The sequence below is a fragment of the Ylistrum balloti genome, unplaced genomic scaffold (genome assembly GCF_031769215.1).
Source record: "Ylistrum balloti isolate Yb309-2 unplaced genomic scaffold, AGI_CSIRO_Ybal_v1 Utg370264, whole genome shotgun sequence".
In the NCBI taxonomy this organism is placed as follows: domain Eukaryota; kingdom Metazoa; phylum Mollusca; class Bivalvia; order Pectinida; family Pectinidae; genus Ylistrum; species Ylistrum balloti.
Window position 1 is genome coordinate 115,248 of NW_026782207.1, and position 18,575 is coordinate 133,822.

General features: G+C 34.9%; 2 protein-coding genes across 2 annotated transcripts; one reads left to right on the top strand and one right to left on the bottom strand.

Moving 5' to 3' along the window:
- Nucleotides 1–655: 655 nt before the first annotated feature.
- Nucleotides 656–2,058, bottom strand: LOC132552642 (uncharacterized). Its single transcript, XM_060216830.1, has 2 exons — nucleotides 2,033–2,058; nucleotides 656–1,388 (listed from the first exon to the last, which is right to left on the bottom strand). Exons 1-2 carry the CDS (start codon nucleotides 2,056–2,058, stop codon nucleotides 656–658), a joined length of 759 nt encoding a protein of 252 aa, XP_060072813.1.
- Nucleotides 2,059–5,507: 3,449 nt separating this feature from the next.
- Nucleotides 5,508–11,627, top strand: LOC132552620 (ankyrin repeat and KH domain-containing protein 1-like). The gene is made up of 5 exons (XM_060216809.1): nucleotides 5,508–5,558; nucleotides 7,651–7,735; nucleotides 8,623–8,733; nucleotides 9,106–9,804; nucleotides 10,513–11,627. Exons 2-5 carry the CDS (start codon nucleotides 7,705–7,707, stop codon nucleotides 11,439–11,441), a joined length of 1,770 nt encoding a protein of 589 aa, XP_060072792.1. The 5' UTR covers nucleotides 5,508–5,558; nucleotides 7,651–7,704; the 3' UTR covers nucleotides 11,442–11,627.
- The last annotated feature ends 6,948 nt before the right edge of the window (nucleotides 11,628–18,575 follow it).

Here is an 18,575-nt window from a genome sequence, read left to right on the forward strand (position 1 = left end):
TTTGAGCATGGTTTCCATGGCAACACAAAATATATATATATAAAAAAGAACAGTTAACAATAGTAAAAGGCACAACCAGGGCACTAACCTTATATACACTTGTATACAGAAAGTTTTCTTGTGCTGATTAGAACGGTTTTGATGATGTAGTCTGGAAAGGAAAGTAAGCATTAATTTTGTGTTTTTGGCAATGTTTCCATGGTAACACAAAATATGAAAAATGAGATGTCGTCAATAGCAAAAGACACAACTAGGGCACTAAATTAATATATATACAGCAAGTTTTGTGAAGTTAAAGTGACCGATTTCGGAGTTATAGCCCGGAAAAGCCCACGGACACATGGACTGAGGGACGCACGACGGATAAGGCCCTAACACATTCCGGGGGATAAAAGCAAGATTAATTCGCGAGAGTATGTCATTCAGAAGAATGTGAAGGTTGACCGAAATTGTTGAAGGTACAGACACACCTCCATATCTCCTTACCAACATTCGTCCCGAGGGAGGGGGGATAACAAAACAATGCCCTTGGTCACTTTGTAAGTCCATGGTATGACCAAGACGGTCAAATTGTAAATTCGGTAAATAATTTTTCGCCGTCACTTTGATTAACAAGACACTAGAAAGAGAAGAGAACATGTTTAAAATTGTGATTTTATTGGGATCTCTTTTTAAGGATCCCTTTCAAAAAGGATGTAGTTTTAGCATACCTCTTTTTTCTACTGTTTAACCCTAGGATGAGTACCTCATTTTTATACTGTGGGTTTTGGTAGTCTGTGACGTCATCTCCAGATATTGTCGAATCCTTGCTAAATAATGAATCTAAGGAATCAAATTCATACAAGTAAGAGATGGAATCATTTTCAAAAATTCTCGGATTTCTCTCCGATAAATGTCTGCAGACAATTGGGGTAGACATGGTCAAAGGATTTCCTGAAAACTGTGGAGAATCGACTGTGTCGTCGGTTAAAGTATTGTTTTCGCTGTAACTAGATACATCACCATCACTTATGACGTCAGACTGGCTGTTCAGTGACGGAATCTGGATTGCCCGTGAGTGGTAAACTTCTGTAAATTCTGAGAATGGAATTCGCACGTTAATTTCGTTGTTATATACTGGTGGCCTGCCTTCATCGGATTGAACATAAGTATATTTACAAGAAGTGTATTTTGTGGAATAATATACAATTTGGGATGTTTTGGCAATTTTTCCGTCAGATGATAAGCTTGATTGACAAAAACCATCGATCTTCGGTTCACAACTAACGTATAAGGTTTCTTTGTGGATAACTTGGTTGACATCACTATTGACCTTTGAACTGTGTAATATCGGCGGTACTCTTGGTTCTAGCTTTACGCTCGTTCTGTAATACCATTGACGTTCATCTCTGAAATAATAAATGAACAAGATGTGCTTACATAGATGTACCTCTATCCCTCATCTTCTGATATAAATCTATTGAGGTATATATATATTACGAGGCTTTTGAAATATCTTTCACGCGGGTTTTTTTTTATTATTTCAAAAGAAAACAACAGTGACCTTTTACCCTAACCTTGACCAATGACCACCAAAATGTAATATTGTGTTGGGGTGAAGCTATGTTGTGAATATTAATTAAATCTTTCCAGTGATTCTAGTACACAAGCTTTTTATTTCATGATGGTCAATGGTGACCTTTGACCTTAAACCTTGACCAGTGATCACCTTAATATGATCATATGCAGACCTTGGTAAGGGCGATGTTATGGAATGAATATGATCTGATCTGATACAAGGTTATCGTGGACGAACGGACTGAAGGAAGACCGAACAATTAACGTTCCAATAGCGATCAGAGTTTGTACAAATATTGATATTTGAGAGGCGGAGCACCATTTACCGTTATAAATGCATGTTCATGTCGCCAATAAATTGAAGATAAAATGAAATATTATACTCCAGTGCTTTTCGTTACACGTGAACCGTTTTCAAAAGTCATTGAAATATCAATAAATTATTAAAAATAATTTTAATAAATTCATGTCTTACCTATCAAAATTCATCCAACTCGCCATTACAGGGCGTTCACAGACAGGCGATGACCTTCGATCTCAGGTAGCGCAAAGCTCAAATATGTCTTTTAGTCGAGGCGCAGGATTCGTGCGTGCGAATCGTGACACAAGCAGATATATGCCGATGTAGCCATGCACATCCACTAAAACACAAGGCCGTCTTACACACAAAGTTTGAAACCACGTGATATTACTTTTAAAAAATCGTCCCTTTAAACACGTACGAGAAAATTAATTATTTCTATATAAAAGTAGTAACCCCGTGTCTAAGTTGCCGAATTGGCGTGTGATATTGGTACCACGTTTGTGGTATTTGAGAGTGAGTTGTCCTCGGCGTTACATGCTGAGAAATGAAATTGTGCTAAGATTTATATTACGTTGGTTAATTTTCAAGATCACTGAAGTAACTGTTAAATGTTTAAATGCTAGACTTCTTGTGGAGAAAATTAACGTAATATTACTTTAACTGTATCGAGCCCTCGTGTTCTGAAGAAACGTATATATTCCACGAGCTAGTCATATCTTTACCAGCAGTAGGCTCTACCAGTAAAGTACAAGAATGATGCACTGTGAATCCAACAGGAAGTCAAGTGTCAAATTTGTCAACCAATCGTTGGATTACTTTTGAAGGACAATTATTCCAATATATACGATGCTAAACAGATTGCAAGACGTCATCAATGTCTGGTATTCCTGCCAAAAAAGCATTGATCCAAGTCATTGTGCTCAAGTTGATGGAATAAAAAGAACATGTCAAACGCCTTTTCCTGCAGATTGTCTTGAAGTCACAATATTTAGCCAGTAGCTTGCATTGGATGGCAACGAGGGCTTAAATATTTGCTAAAAGTCATGACCTTGGCCTGTATTCAAGGTTGCATATGTGTATAAATTGTAAACGTATTTAAGTAGTAATAGACTTATGATATCCAGCTAGTCCTTGGCTAGACTAAGGTTGTATATAATTTCTGAATGAATGGATATTCAATGTAGAAAGGATCGGAGATTTGTGACCGATGTGTCAGTGTTTCAGCTAGTCACGTGACAACATGAACAATAAAACAGAGGTCATTATTTATTCCAATGCCTCCGCTATGAATCGAACCCTGTATCCCCGAATTACTAGTATGGCACTCAACCGATAGAGCTATAGAGAAGATCTCTTCAGTCGCCAGGTATATTGCGGCTAGTATTTACCAGGATTACATACGTTTGATTAATGACTTAGTATCTAAGAAGTGAGCTCAGGAGGGTTATGATGAACATGATCGACTGTTCTTAATTGATCCTAGATGATATTCTATCATTCCATAGGTCGTCTGACCCTAGGGTCAGGATGACCTACATAGGCATCTGAAATACCTCCTTAATAACCACTGAAATGTGATAAACTTTCACGTTCTTTAAAACAATTCGCCTGTACTTACAGAAATGTCACAGGTAAATATTGTTAGCGGATGATAAGCCGCTGGACCCGGGGAGGGGGTCAAATTTTACTATTTTTTGTATAGTAAATTGTCATTATTGTCTATTTCTCTCATGTAAATGAAATGTAATGGTTTGTGATTGGTTCATCATGTGACCTTGGCAAGCGTAATTCTCTTATGGTAAAATGGGTCTTTTGTTCCCTCCGGATGGGGGTTACTGGCATGTGCCCTTAAAGGGTAGCTGTTTCACATCCCTTAACACTCCTTACTTGAAGTTGTTCATTGTCTCAGCAAAATGACATAGAATGTTGATTTTTCGATTGGTAATGAATGAAATTTGCATTAAAACGTGCACAACTTATGATAAGTGTATCCCAGGGTTATGAACTCATCTTTGTCAGGAGATCGTTAAAGCGTTAAACGAAATCTTCGAGCACTGTCTAACAGTAAGTATCTGTAGGCCATTTTGCTACTATCCAATTGATTTCATAAAAACAGGTACAACTATAAGTAGCAAGGGACGGAAGCTTTGATATGAAACGTGAATATTTACGAATGTGCTACTCATAAAATAGCGAATAAAAATAATATTCTCATATATCAGAATCCAAGATGTCTGCCTGTAGGAAATACTGTTTTTTTAATCAGTCCTATTATGCATAATTAAGACCAAGTGGAACTTGCATATGAAAGTTGACAAAGATTAAAGTACTTCGGAAGTACTGATAACAAGGAGTGTGTAAGGATAAGCAGACAAACCATGTTATGAGTAGCCAGTCATCTAAGTGATATTTCCTCGGGGTTAAACGTTATACACATGAATACAACATCAGCAGTAAGTAGCTTGATAAAGCAGGTGACATGTTAATACAGAGGAGTAGAGCCTTTGTGTACCAGTATCCGCTGGCATTTTAAATCCGAGGTAAAATGTACCCATATTAATGCATTTATATAAAGATAATTGAAAACCACACGTTTTGAATGTTGCCTTCATTCAGCGGTAACATGGAACAATCCGAGTGCTACAATTCAGTTCAACAATATCTGTTGAATAAAAAAATCACATTTTATTATAGGAGTGCATATGGTCAGTTATTTCGAAGGACGGGCCAGTAAAACCCCAAATGGGAACCCCTTTGGTTTACTGGACAGGTGTGAACAAAACCATCTCTTTCATGGGCTATATATATATATATTTTTTAAATTGTTTGACTCAACGTCCTATATGAGTGAACACATCACTATAGTCAATATACGAAGAAATCATCTGATTTGGCCAGGTGTGTATAATAAAGACACTCTTGGATTCGGTTAAACAAATAAAACTGAGGGAAGATCTTTGATAGGTTTTATTACATATGCGTTGATTAAATGCAAATCATATTTATAGATTCGCCAGGGAGACAACTCACCAATTTTGACGCACCCGCTCCTCGATCATATTCACATAGACTCAATACTATTGTTTGCGTCAAAAATATCTAATATATATATATATAATGATTGCAGTTAAGCACAAACGCTTTCATGATATATAAATAGCCAGACAGTGAGAAAAATAAGTGTCTTTTCTTATTATGACAATGTATAGGATAGGCACAACTGAGTGTAAGTATTCATTTGAAAATAAGAGAATACCTCTACAGTAGGTTGTGCACGTTTTGCGATAAACCTCTTAAAAGACCAAAAAAATAAACAATGCTATTGGCCAAGTTTACAAAGGGAGGTCATTCAATGATGACGACACAGGATTCTTTCACATGTGTATGACATGCGTAAGCTGTCTCTGATTTCAGGATTTTACAGGAAAAATACGAAAGTGCGGCATGCTACTTTCGATTTACAAAAGAGAAATAATTTTAGTGATTAGTGCAGATTCTTTGATTTCCGTTCTATGTTATTTTGGTACAAAATATTACACAGAAGTTATTTATTTTAATTGTATGTCTTTATGTATGATTTCGAAAAAAATAAGCAATATAATATATTTTCCATTATTGGCCAAAGAGTTATCCGCCTTGAATAAGTTCTCCTATTTGACCGACGATCACGACTTGTCAAAACGACAACATGCATTTTGTAAGTAACTGCCCATTAACAGAACCCACGGCACTGTTACGCAATCTTCATATCCATCTTGGCTGTTGATGAATTATTCCTTCAGTTTAGTTTTAGTTACAATAGCCTTACTGGGTATTTAAGCACTTAGCATTTGGGTTCCCTCGCCAAGTGGGGCAGCCCAAAAATACAAGTGGAAATGTATTGCGTCGCACTAGAAAATAGCTTCACTTGTTATTGCACAATGGACAACAGGATTGACAGAGGGCAATGATATAAGTTCCAGTGATAATATTGTTAAAAAAAAATCAAGTATTCGCTTGATAGTCATGCCACGGGAGTTGTATTTAACAATTATATCGATGTTGGTACTGTTTTTTTTCCACATGAATCGGATGACGTTCTATTTGTGAAATACAGATCCTTCGCTGTAGGTAGGATATTAGGAAAATATTTGATATATATAATAGGAATTTTATGTAAAAAAAGTCCAATTCATGTGTTTTTTTCACTGAAAGAGACTTGGACATGTACATGTGCCCCCTAGACAGAAAGACAGATGTCATGTTCTTCTTATTTGGAGCAGGTTCAGGTTATCATTACGAAAGCTTATTATGCTCTGATACCATCACCTGTTCTCTCCCTTTCCTAGCCCATTTACAATTATAAGTACGTGTAATTGTATAAACTCAATCCTACACTTTATAAATACAATATGTAACCGCATGTGTTTTATCATTCAGTGTCAGTCTCAACTTTGATAATGTAGAAATACTGTAGTAAATGTGTTATTTAACTGCATGCGACATTTATCTATATAATGTAGCTACAGGGTACTTGGTAGCAGACAGTGACTGTCATGATGTGTGCAATCAGGTGTGCACTTCAGACTATTTTCCCCAAGTTTGGGATGATGTCTGTTGGATTAGTTGTTTTCACACTGATGGCACATTAGTTTTCCTAAGATGGTTTTCCTCAAACATCTCCAAAATAACACTTTTTTTTATTTTTGAGTAATTAAACCTTTACAAGTTTCATATATATTTCTGCTTCTACGCTTTATTGAGTAGCCCAAGTTTCCTCTGGATTCCTACATTTCACTATAAATAAGATATGAGGACAGATCATGAGATGGCTGATGTGGAAGAACCACCACAATGCTTTTGTCCATCTAACATTTTGTGAAGGAAACTGTATGGTGATTCACGATCATGAACATTAAGTATGCTATGTATGCTTGATTTACACATAATGCATCCATTTGTAAATCTGGGGAACAATTGTACTAAGGTAATTCTCTTAAAAACGGACATGATCCATTTTGGATATTGTCATGGTTTTGCTGACAGTTATGAGAAGTTGTTCTGTGTCACAATCATGGATTGAAGAAAAATCTTTCTTTGAGTAGTACAGCAATATCACATACATTCCAGATAACTGGGTTTTGTGTCCAAGGCATTATAACATTTAATACATATGTACCAGCCTGTATACAAAGAAATACAAATAATTATTCTCCATATCCGCCCAGTCCTCTAGGAATGCCTGATACCCATTGTGCAAATATAGGGATAGCAAACAGGAGAGACATTGTGCAGAGTTGGAGTCAAACCCCATACTGAAATGAGCAGTCTGCTGCTCACACTTGACTGCATTTGGTGACTCATGCTGAGGCATTAGTGATCACATCTACCAGGACACCATGTTCTATTGTCCCTATGATATAAAATTTGATAAAAACTATTTTCAGCATATTTCCATTAGAAGAGAGAAATGACATCAGTTTCATATAGTCATTGATGGTAATAAATATCAAGAGTAAATTGTTGAAATTGAAATTTAAAACTGAAATCTACTAACAAGATTTACTCTGGCAACCAGTTATGATATTGCCAGAAACAAATGCCTTAGAATTGATGTATAATTTCCTTAAATGCTTTCAGTTTATGGATAGCTCAATTGGCAGAAGGATCCCTGTTGAGTTTAGAGGTCCCTGGTTGGAATCTCAGTGTAGTTCTTTTGCAGTTACTTTGCCTTTATTGCATATTCTGTAAATTTCATTTTGTGTTGATCAAAAAATTGTCACAAAAATATTATCTTTTTTTTTTCACAGATCTTTTTCTGAAGTGAAAGCTACACAATATCACATCTAAGGAGAATACTAAAGATGAATATAGGAAAGAAAATGAATGTGATAGGTGAGTGAATTGAAAAAGAAAGGCCATAATGTGTAAAATATCACTGAACTTTGTTCTGGTCAGTAGTTCATTGATGTATGGGTTACAACAGTCACACAGGGTCAACCTATAGACTATAACTCAAACTAGATGGTTGGCTAATTACAGAACAGCAAAATAGATTTGGTTAACATTTCTTTTGAACTGGTGTAGATCTATATGTTTGGATATGATATACATTGGAAAATGGTGGGATAAATATTATATATGGTACTGGTTGATATTTTGCATTCAGGTGCTTGTGTTAAAACCCCTTTTTTGTTGATAATAAAGTGAAAGAAATGTTCTTGAATTACCAACATTTGTTTCATCATGTCATCATGAAGTGATAGCCATATTACAAGTCTATAGACCATTTTTGAAACTGTTGAGATTTGTAAAATTCTAGATTATCTGAAAGATGTTCATGTATAACATAGACTATGACATATCATTTTAATCTTTTGTGATAATATACCCATTTAAGATTTTTAGTGTTTTCTTTTACGTTGTAGTTTGTTTAATGTTATTCCCTTTTTGGATTGCTATATGTTTTACCCGTTGATGGCCCTAATGACCTTTCATGTGTTAACGGGCCATTAAGAATGTAATAATGATAATAATAATAAAAATGACTGTACTTTGTCAAAATGCATGTTCATTCTAAAGAATTATGCTATCAGTAAAGAAAAAAAGTGTATATTTGGAAAAAAAAAGTTAATTTGTGTACAAGCATTGAACTGCCATGCATTGGCATTTATAGTCTGATTAATGACACAGCTATGCATTCATATATAACATATTTATATTTTGTTTGCTTTATGCATACCTCATGATATTTAGGTGGAACTCATGTTTTCTTCCGATAGAAATCAAGAGGTACCAGTCAGAGTTGTATGAAAGCATAATGAGCAGGGATGCTGACTGTATGGAGCTTGTCAAGAAATATGAAGAGCTCATCGAAAAAGAAATTGAAATTAGTAAGTTTATTAAATTCATATTTTAAAATCTGAATTGAATGAAAAATTAACATAACTTTGAATTATGGGCATGGTGATTATAGTTTTGTAAGTTAATAGTCACCTAGATTCCATAAAAAAAATTGAATAAAGGAAAAGTATATTTCTACTTCACAATTAAGGTCATAGTACTCACCTATCAAAAATTACATTTACTACACAATTCTCATCAATGTAGTTGAATCTGTCTGCTATACAAATACTTGTGATAGAAATGACAAGTGATTTTTACCAGCAATCACAGAAATGAAATAAATATTGGGATATCATAAATTATGGCAGAACCAATAAAGTGATGTATATGTAGTTGCTTATTTTAAAAACTTGTTTCAGGTGTTGGTTCACGGTGTAGATGTGGACTAGAAATTGAGCACCATTTTATACAGGAGCCTCACCAGTCGAAACCAATGATTGACAACATTTCAGAGGTAATACGCCGTGGGGAGTGTAAATGTCCCTATATTGGTTCTGGTGATCACAAAGTTTCAGTTGTGAAGTTGACATTTCTTCATATAGCTGCCTCTGCTAATAATGTAGAACTGTTGCGACTGCTTGCATCCCATGGCTGTATGTTCAAACAACAAACAACATTGTTGAAACTTTCACCATTTTACATAGCTGTGACTCTGAGAAATGCAGAAGCAGCTGATTTCCTCCTCACACAGGATATTGATGTTAATGCTGTTTGTACTACCGAAAAAATAACAGCTTTAATGCGGGCAGTGCAACAGAAGAAGATAACACTGGTACGAAACATTTTAAAACTGCCTGGTGTGAATGTCAATTCAAAGAGTGCTAATGGAGACACACCAGCCTCTCTATGTCTTCGTTGGCAAAGTAAAGAGATATATGACATGCTGATAGATGCTGGAGCAGATGTCAACGGCACGAGCAGAAACGGTGAAACTAGTCTACTCATGATCGCTGCCACTAAAGGAATGGACTATGTTTCCAAACTGCTTGAAAAGGGTGTGGATGTTGATTATAGAAATCCTCGCAATGAGACAGCTCTGCACTTTGCTGTGTATGTTGGTGAGTGGAAGTCAGCCAATAGTCGAAATTCTTGTCATCTTGTATTTAAATGTTGCCAATTCAAATCGATGAGAATAATAAGTGAAAATGAGTATTATACATTAATTCATGTTTTCATACACAACTGATATTAAAACACAGTAGAAGCTGTTCTTAGAATGACAAGGCACTTCCACATATTGTTATTTCATGATGTGTTTTTTTGTTTTGAGTTAGCTTTCTGTAAAGTAAGAATAAAAAAAAAGATAGACCTTGATCTAAAAGTGATGTGGTTTATTTGTATGACTTGAATTCTCACTAATCAAAAGATTGTTTAAATATTGATTTGACAATTCATTAATTTTCTCACATAAAATTTTTGTGATTTGAAAATAACTTAACATGTAACCACACTAAAAGTTTTGAATTTACAAAGTCTCTATATAGGATGATAGTTTAATTTTGTAATTATTCATAAAAACATTCAATGTATCTTGCTGTATCATGTTCAGAGTAAATAATAATGTAGTAGTCCACAGTTGTGTTAAAACACATGTTCAACTATGAGCTGGTGTCCATATATACAGGTATAGCATATATTTAGTTTCATTTACTGTAGAAATGTTTACTAATTTTACGCTATCTATATTGGCTGTGAATATAGCGAAATAAGATATATTTCCAGCTATACAGAATCAGATTGTAAACAACATATTAATGTCTTTTCAGGTAATGCTAATGTGGTAAAAGCTTTATTGGATGCTAACGCCGATCCAAACATTCGATTGGCTGGTGATCTGATGACTCCCATAGTTGTCGCTGCCAATCAAGGTGAAACTCATGTGGTGGAAGTTCTCGCTAAGGGTGGTGCAGACGTTAATTTGAGCTCTCTTCAGGGATATAATGCAGTGCACATGGCAGCGTGGAATCGTCACACAGCCATGCTGAAAGTATTGTTAGAATGTGAAGGGGTTGAACACGACAAGGTCACATGTGACAAAAATTCTCCACTTGGATTGGCTTGTCACGGTGACCACCCAGCGGCAGTAGAGATGTTGTTACCACTGGGTTGCAATGTTAATAACCAGGATAAAGACAATGACACTGCCCTGTTGTATGCTACATACAATGGTATGACAGATACGGTGAAATTACTTCTGGAATATGGAGCAGATCCTGACCTTAGAAGTTCTATTAATGTCTCACCTTTATGGAATGCTGTATATGGAAACCACAAGGAGATTGTGAAAATACTTCTCGGAATAAACGTGCGAATGGAGGTGAATAGCATTGGCACTAACCAGCATTCCCACAGTAATTCCCCAGTACCGCTGTTCAATTCTCCAAAGACTACTCTGTTCCTAGCTGTGTACAAGAACTGCATAGATATTGTATACCTACTGCTCTCAGCAGGATACAACATTAACGCAGAGGAATGGCTTCACAGGGGAGAAGTTCCTGAGCTAGAAGATCAAGCAAACATTGTGACAATGTTGAAAAAGAAGGCTTGCCAACCTCCTCGTCTCATATCTGTCTGTCGTAACTATTTCAGGAGCTATGGCAATCCACGCCAGATAAAGAAACTGGTACATGGCCTTGGTCTACCGAGATATTTAAAAAATTATCTTTTGTTGACTGAGTTATTGACAGAGTCTTGAAAAAAAAAGTACAAGGAAACATGTTTCTTTTGTGCCTAGCTGTCTTCTGCAGCACAATATGACTGATTATTTGTTCCTGATTAAAGTCTGCTATGGTTTTTAAAGAAATGATTTTTCTTTTTTGTTGTTTGCTGATGTGTAAACTGCATTTTTTAAAAAAATAATATTTTGAATTACAGGTGTTAGCACGGTATGTTGAAATATCTGTTAAAAAAATGAAGTTTACATTTCATAAACAAGAAGAAGAAAATTATTTCATATATTTACATTTTGACATCTAATTTTATTTACCCTACTTAAAAAAATAATAAACAACATTCATTTGGAATTTCCACACTAGTGAAACATTCTAACAATTGATGAAATAGCAGACCAGCTGATTGTCAGACTTGACTGAAATGTGAATATCAATTTTGTTGGTTAGGCCAAATAGAGAATACACTTTGGAAATGTACATATAGATCAACTAACTTTATATACAGATCTACAGCGTAACCAATTATAGTGTTTGTTATTTGAATGGTGTGCCAAATATGGTTGCTTGTTTGAATGATTTTACTTGCTTTATTTATTATTTACAATAATTGTTGTTTTGTTTTCAAAGAAAAGTGACAACTTTTCAGCTGTGTCTGTTCAATGAGATTTGTGTTATAAATATCATCTTGTCATTCCTTCTCTCCATCTGGAACTCGGTCATTTATTTTCCTTTGAACTTTATTTAAAAAATCTTATTGCATCTATTGCAATTTACAGCAAAATTCAGTTTGTATTGTGAGAGTGATCCCCCTTTACTTTTCGGTTCTTTTCCAAACGGACAAAAAGATCCATCATAATTAAGAGAGGAGAGCCATGCATATTGTCAAACACATGGCAGAACCCTTGATGCATTCATTATTAAATTTCACATTAAATTCTAACATATGAAACTGAATTTGATGAAATTTATGGTTGAGTGAACACAATTCTAGACATCACCATTGACTTTGATAATGAGAGATATGGACCTGGGTCACTTAGTATCGTATATATTATATGGTATCACTTGATGAAAACAAGTTTTTTTATTTCCATGAAATACGTGTGTGCATCAGTACGAAAAAAAATATAGATCTGAATATGTCTGAAACCTTTTTTCTTCTATGAAATATATTTTAATACACAATTGCAGACATTTTAATTCTTCGCCTTCGTGCTTTGTCCGTCGTCCGCTGTGCGTTGTGGGTTGTCCGTAAACTTTTCATTTAAAAAACTTCTTCTCAAATACTAGAAGGCCTAGGGGGCTAATACTTGGCCCATAGCATGCTAGCATGGAGCCCTACAAAGATTGTTCAAATGAATGACCTTGACCCACTTTCAAGGTCACAGGGGTCAAATATGTTAAAATTTTTAAACAACTTCTTCTCAGTAAGCAAAAGTCCATGAGTGCTGATATTGGGCCTGTAGGATGCTTTGAAGAAAGGCTACCAAATTTGTTCAAATGAATTACCTCGACCCACTTTCAAGGTCACAGGGGTCAAATATGTTAAAATTTTTAAACAACTTCTTCTCAACAACCCAAAGGCTCAGAATGCTGATATTGGGTCTGTAGCATGCTGGGATGAAGGGCTACCAAGTTTGTTCAAATGAATGACCTTGGCCCACTTCCAAGGTCACAGGGGTCAAATATGTTAAAATATACAAACGACTTCTTCTCAATAAGCAAAAGTCCAAGAGTGCTGGTAATGGACCTGTAGGATGCTGGGATTACATGCTACCAAATTTGTTCAAATGAATGACCTTGACCGACTTTCAAGGTCACAGGGGTTAAATATGTTAAAATATGCAAATGACTTCTCAATAACCAAAATGATTAGAGTGCTGATATTGGGCCTGTTGCTTTGAGGAAGTGTTACCAAATGTGTTCAATAAGCAACTTTCAAGGTCACAGGGGTTAAAATTGTTAAAATATGCAAATGACTTCTCAATAACCAAAATGATTAGAGTGCTGATATTGGGCCTGTAGGATGCTTTGAGGAAGTGTTACCAAATGTGTTCAAGTGAATGACCTTGACCCACTTTCAAGATCACAGGTTCAAATATGTTAAAATCTGTAAACAACTTCTTCTCAGTAACCAAAAGGCTCAGAGTGCTCATATTGGGCCTGTAGGGTGTTGGGAGGAAGGGCTACCAAGTTTATTCAAATGAATAAAGCCCACTGTTTTAACAGCAGACTCACTGTTGTTAGAGTTTGGCTTGCTTTTTGTCAGATGACCGTTAAGGCCATGGGCCTCTTGTTTGTTTTTTGCTTTCTTTTTTCAATGTTTTTTGCTGCAGCTATAAGTGAGCAAATGTGATATTTATTCTTCACAATGAAGTGGAAGGGAATATGTACTTAAAACCTGGTGTTTATCTGTTTTCATTAATTTTTTTTACTTAAATACTAAATTACTTATATAAATTCATTGAAATCTAATACACATTATCATGGTAAGTATATAATACATTACTATTAATTATTTTTAATGGATTTGCTGTTTTATATTTAGAATCAATCCTTAATAATTTTGATACGCCGTGGGAGGCGGTCGTATATTGGCGTCATCTTCGTCTGTCCGTCCGTACGTCCGTGTGTCCATTTCTTGTTAACGCAACTCCTCCTAAACTAATCATCAGATTTTCATGAAACTTGCTCAATGTCGCTAATACAATAGTTCAAATGGTTCGATGTGCATGAAGGGGTGATTTTACGATTCATTGATTTTTGTAAGATTTATGCCATTCTATCTTGATCTTTATATTTTGTGGCAGCGTATATTGTGTCCATGGCAGTCTTGTTGTAATAAGTATTAATGCCCATGAACTTTTTTCTCTTTTCTGGGAAATGCAATATTTTTTGCCACACTTCCTGGTTTTAGTTCCTTTGATGTATACACATACAAATTACACGCCAAAGATGATATAACTCGAGTGGCAATTTGAAAGAGAATCTGTCAGACATGTTAAAAAAAATTGCAAGGCAAAATCAAATTAGTAAACAATTGATAAATACTATACACACATATCACAAATGTGGGGATCATTCAAATTCTTTTTTTTTTTAACTGTAAAAAGTCCTCAATTATCTCCATCTTACACATGAGCTTTTTAACAAGGATGTTACACTCTTTTCTTCATAACAATTGTATGATGCTATTTACATCTAACTTGAAAATAATGTGTGTATTACGCTGTTTTTAACTTGTGATAAAGTATTATGTTATAGTACTGCAATATTAAACAGGAATGTCGCCAGAACACTGATGTTTGTCGGCGAGACGATACCCAGACATGGGAGGAGTCACGGAGATGGAAAACCTGTCAATCAATCAATCATTAAACACATATATAGCATCTAGGTGATGGTAATGAACCTCAATAGCTCAGTTGGTAGATCACTGGCATAGTGACGATGCAACATGTTTGGTTTGATGCTTCCTATCAAGTCTCGTTTATGTTGTTCAGTAAAGTAGCCTTCAGCTACTACATGTAGACCCATCTTCAAAATACCCCTAGCTGTTCACGGGGTGATGAACGCAGCATCAAAACTGGTTGGTGGTGTCTGAGGTTTGCTCTATCATGATAACATAAAATGGCTATTAAGGATTTATTCAAATGCTTTTGGTTTGTAAATTTTAATAATCAGTCTCTTTATGACACATTTTGAAATACATTGTACTGTGAATTTTGTCTCATCTGACACAATGGAGCTGTCAGGTGAGATTGATCATGATCTTGTCTTATCTTTCCATATAATAAGCCCATCTATTTGTATTGATGTTCACTAAAATACCAAACCAATAATATTTCATTTTTCTGTTAAAGTTCACTCCCTGAACATGAATAAGAAGTAGTGATGACGTTTTGACGAGATAATTATGAGCAATATTACCTGTGTGCCCCTAGGCTTATACAAACAGGGGTTTTTTTTGAGTGATTTTGGGTATGATTCCCAGTTGAAATTAATTTATATTTTGGTCAAATTCTCAAAATTTGCAATTTACACCTGAAATTATCCTTCCAAATTCACCAATTCTACTCTCAAAACGAACCAAAATTTCTCCATCCCAAGTAAAAAAAAATCTCTGACATAAGTATTAACTGATTGTTTTCAAACGGAAAAGGTTTCAGCACGATGTGATGAGTTACACAGGGTTTATTGACTCAGACTTTAGAGTTTAAAAATGTTTTGGATTAGAAAGGTTTCACTGTGTATAACTTTAAGATTTCAAAGGTTTCATTGTGAATTATTTATAGATCAGATTGTGATCAGTTAATGGTCATATGTGATAATCAGAAATCCTTGCATTTAATACAGTGAGCAACTGTAGTGTATTTGTATTATCCACCCTGTCTTAAACGTTTTGAATGATGATAGTTTTGAACAATGTTGCTGTGTTGTAGCAGTGGTACAAACATTTTCAAATGAGGTATCATTTCTTATATTTGGATACTGTTTGCATTTAAAATTTAATCCATATTTAGGATGACTTTAAATATTTGAAAAAAAATTTAAGTAAACTTTTAATATTGTAAAATTAACTGTAAAATAATGTGAAGAAATCCTGAATAAAGATATCTTAGATTTTGGAAAACATTTATCTATCTTTTTTTTTTTTTGTTTCCATTTGCATCCACAGGGATACATTTTAAGCTAGGGCAGTAGTTAGAGACCTGTTTACTAAACCAGATTAAGAAAGAAATAGTGAAGCTTCTTTAGAAATGATTTTTCTAATCAAAATACAGGCTTTCTTGTTTGTTATAGTGTACATTTAGTCATTACAATCATGAAAATTATTAATAGTACGTGTATCTCATGATAAATTAGCATACCAGTGTGAGATAGAGGACAAAATTGATTTCATGTTGTAGTAAGTTAAAATACTTATGGATTCCAATATGATAATAAATGATGATGTGAATGACTTTTTGATGTAAGATATTATACTATCTAGACACAAGTGATTTCGTGTTGCAGTAAGTTAAAATACTTATGGATTCCAATATGATGATAAATGATGATGTGAATGACTTTCTGATATAAGACATTATACTATCTAGAAACAACTTCACCCACAACTCCCCCCCCCCCTCCCCCATATCATCTAGATCTTATTCTATGATGAAAGGTCTTCTCTTTATCACATAGATAAAGACAATTTCGTCTATGAAATAGATATAATGATAATGTCTGTTTTTTGTGTTCATGACATACCTGTAGATGTATTTCATTAAACCTGCAATCAACTATATTTTCTTTGTTTATTTGAAGACATTTATTCTAGTGTATATGCAGAGGTATTTGATAATTAATTGTTATGCAAAACATCTAAACAACTTTGTTAGTAAGTTGCTTTGTACATAATAGATAATGATTTGACATATTCATTAATGTAACTCATAATACACCCAGATAAATTACACATCAGTGGCTTTGTAGCCTACCATCACTACAGTAGGCTGTTCAGATCAACATTTTTCTGTGATCTATAGTCAGTTCATTGTCCCTCTGTCCTAATTTAACAAAACTTGTTATCACTAGTTCTTGAGAAACACTCATAGATCATAAGCTAATTTTATACATATGTTCCCCCGTGGAAAAATGAAATGGCCAAGAGGTGGTCATCTTGGATTTTGATGGTGAAAAGTTTCATTTGTGTATTGTTTATTTTAGAACAGATAAAAAAACAAAATGGCTAGTTGGTGATCAATTATAAATAAACACAGAGGAACTAACCTATGTGAAGCACGATAGTCGACGATATTAATCCCAAAAATCGTCAGATAGGTGGTAAAAGTGATTCTGGTAGCACTGGGATTGAAACTGAACTCATCTTCAGAAGACAAAATAATGTGACCTCTTTCACAAGGTAAAGGCATAACAATAGAACCTACTGTCCTCATTTTTATATATGGCGGGGGCATATAGCGATGCCCATGTCTGTCCGTCCCGTCGCGTCCGTCCCGTCCCGTCGCGTCGCGTATGTCAAGTTGAACGTAAAAATCAAGATGCTAAGTAACGTCAGCATGGCGGCCTCGATATTGAAGAGGGTTGTGACTTTGATTTTAAGTTTAAATATTAATGAAGTCAACGCATTTCTTTTAAGTTTATCAATGTTGAAGGTAGGAAGATTTGGCGAAGTTATTTTCTTCACTTGTCCTGAAAATATCATCAAACACAAAGTCAATCGAGAGGTGTTCAATATTGATCAAACCAGTAATTCCATATCTGAATGTGAAGTTAAGGAATTCAATGTGAGGGAAAGCTTCCCTTTATTAATCTAAAGACTGCCATACAAAACATGACCAGCTAGTATTCCATTTTCCGGCAAAAATGTGGAAATGTATACAAGCTTGATAAAAATCGAGTCTAGACCATTAGTGAGCAGAAATCGTTTGCAAGCAAGGATAAGTTGTATGATATACTGTCTTCTGGGTAAACTCTCTACTTCTGAATAGCTTACTGCCTTGCATCAACAACCTTTGGTGTTTTAATGTTCACGGGTCTGTTACCATTATCACTACTTTCGTGCCAGAAGCCAAATTACGGATGGACAAAGGTTTACATCACGGGTGTCGTCAATGAAGCATAAGACGCTTACTCTTCCGGAACACATCGACTTATTATCCTTGTACTTTTGAGACTTTTTGTGACAACACTTATGCGAGAACACTATAAGGAAATCCGTACCTAACCTTGATTTTACAAGAAAGAGTTGAATGATATTTGTTATGCCTTTTACTTTTGGTCGGCCGGTTTTGATTTCCCTAAATAGCCTCCTAGACTTCAACACTAGTATCTGCAAGCATCACTAATGGAACCGCTGTTTGATGGCGAATTTTATAATTTGGTATATCCTGTATCCTTTTAATACATATGTATTGGACGTTTTATTTATCTAATTCTAATACCACACACAGATAAAATTAATTGAAATATATACAGCTTTACTACCCGAGGCGAAAGATTTTGGTTCACTGAGAAGCAAATATTTCTGGATTTCAACTTGACGCCATAAGAATCAATGGTCAAAGTACCATGACATTATTTGGTAAAAGGAAGAAAAACATTAATCATTTAAGGTTTCTACTAAGTTTGAATTTTGTATAATCATAGAA

Bases quoted from the DNA above. Each gene is read 5' to 3' on its own strand.
- LOC132552620 (XM_060216809.1), top strand. From the start codon at position 7,705: ATGAATATAGGAAAGAAAATGAATGTGATAG. The intron at 7,736-8,622 runs GTGAGTGAATTG...TTCTTCCGATAG, and splicing joins AAAGAAAATGAATGTGATAG to AAATCAAGAGGTACCAGTCA. The intron at 8,734-9,105 runs GTAAGTTTATTA...AACTTGTTTCAG, and splicing joins CGAAAAAGAAATTGAAATTA to GTGTTGGTTCACGGTGTAGA.
- LOC132552642 (XM_060216830.1), bottom strand. From the start codon at position 2,058: ATGGCGAGTTGGATGAATTTTGATAG. The intron at 1,389-2,032 runs GTAAGACATGAA...TTATTATTTCAG, and splicing joins AGTTGGATGAATTTTGATAG to AGATGAACGTCAATGGTATT.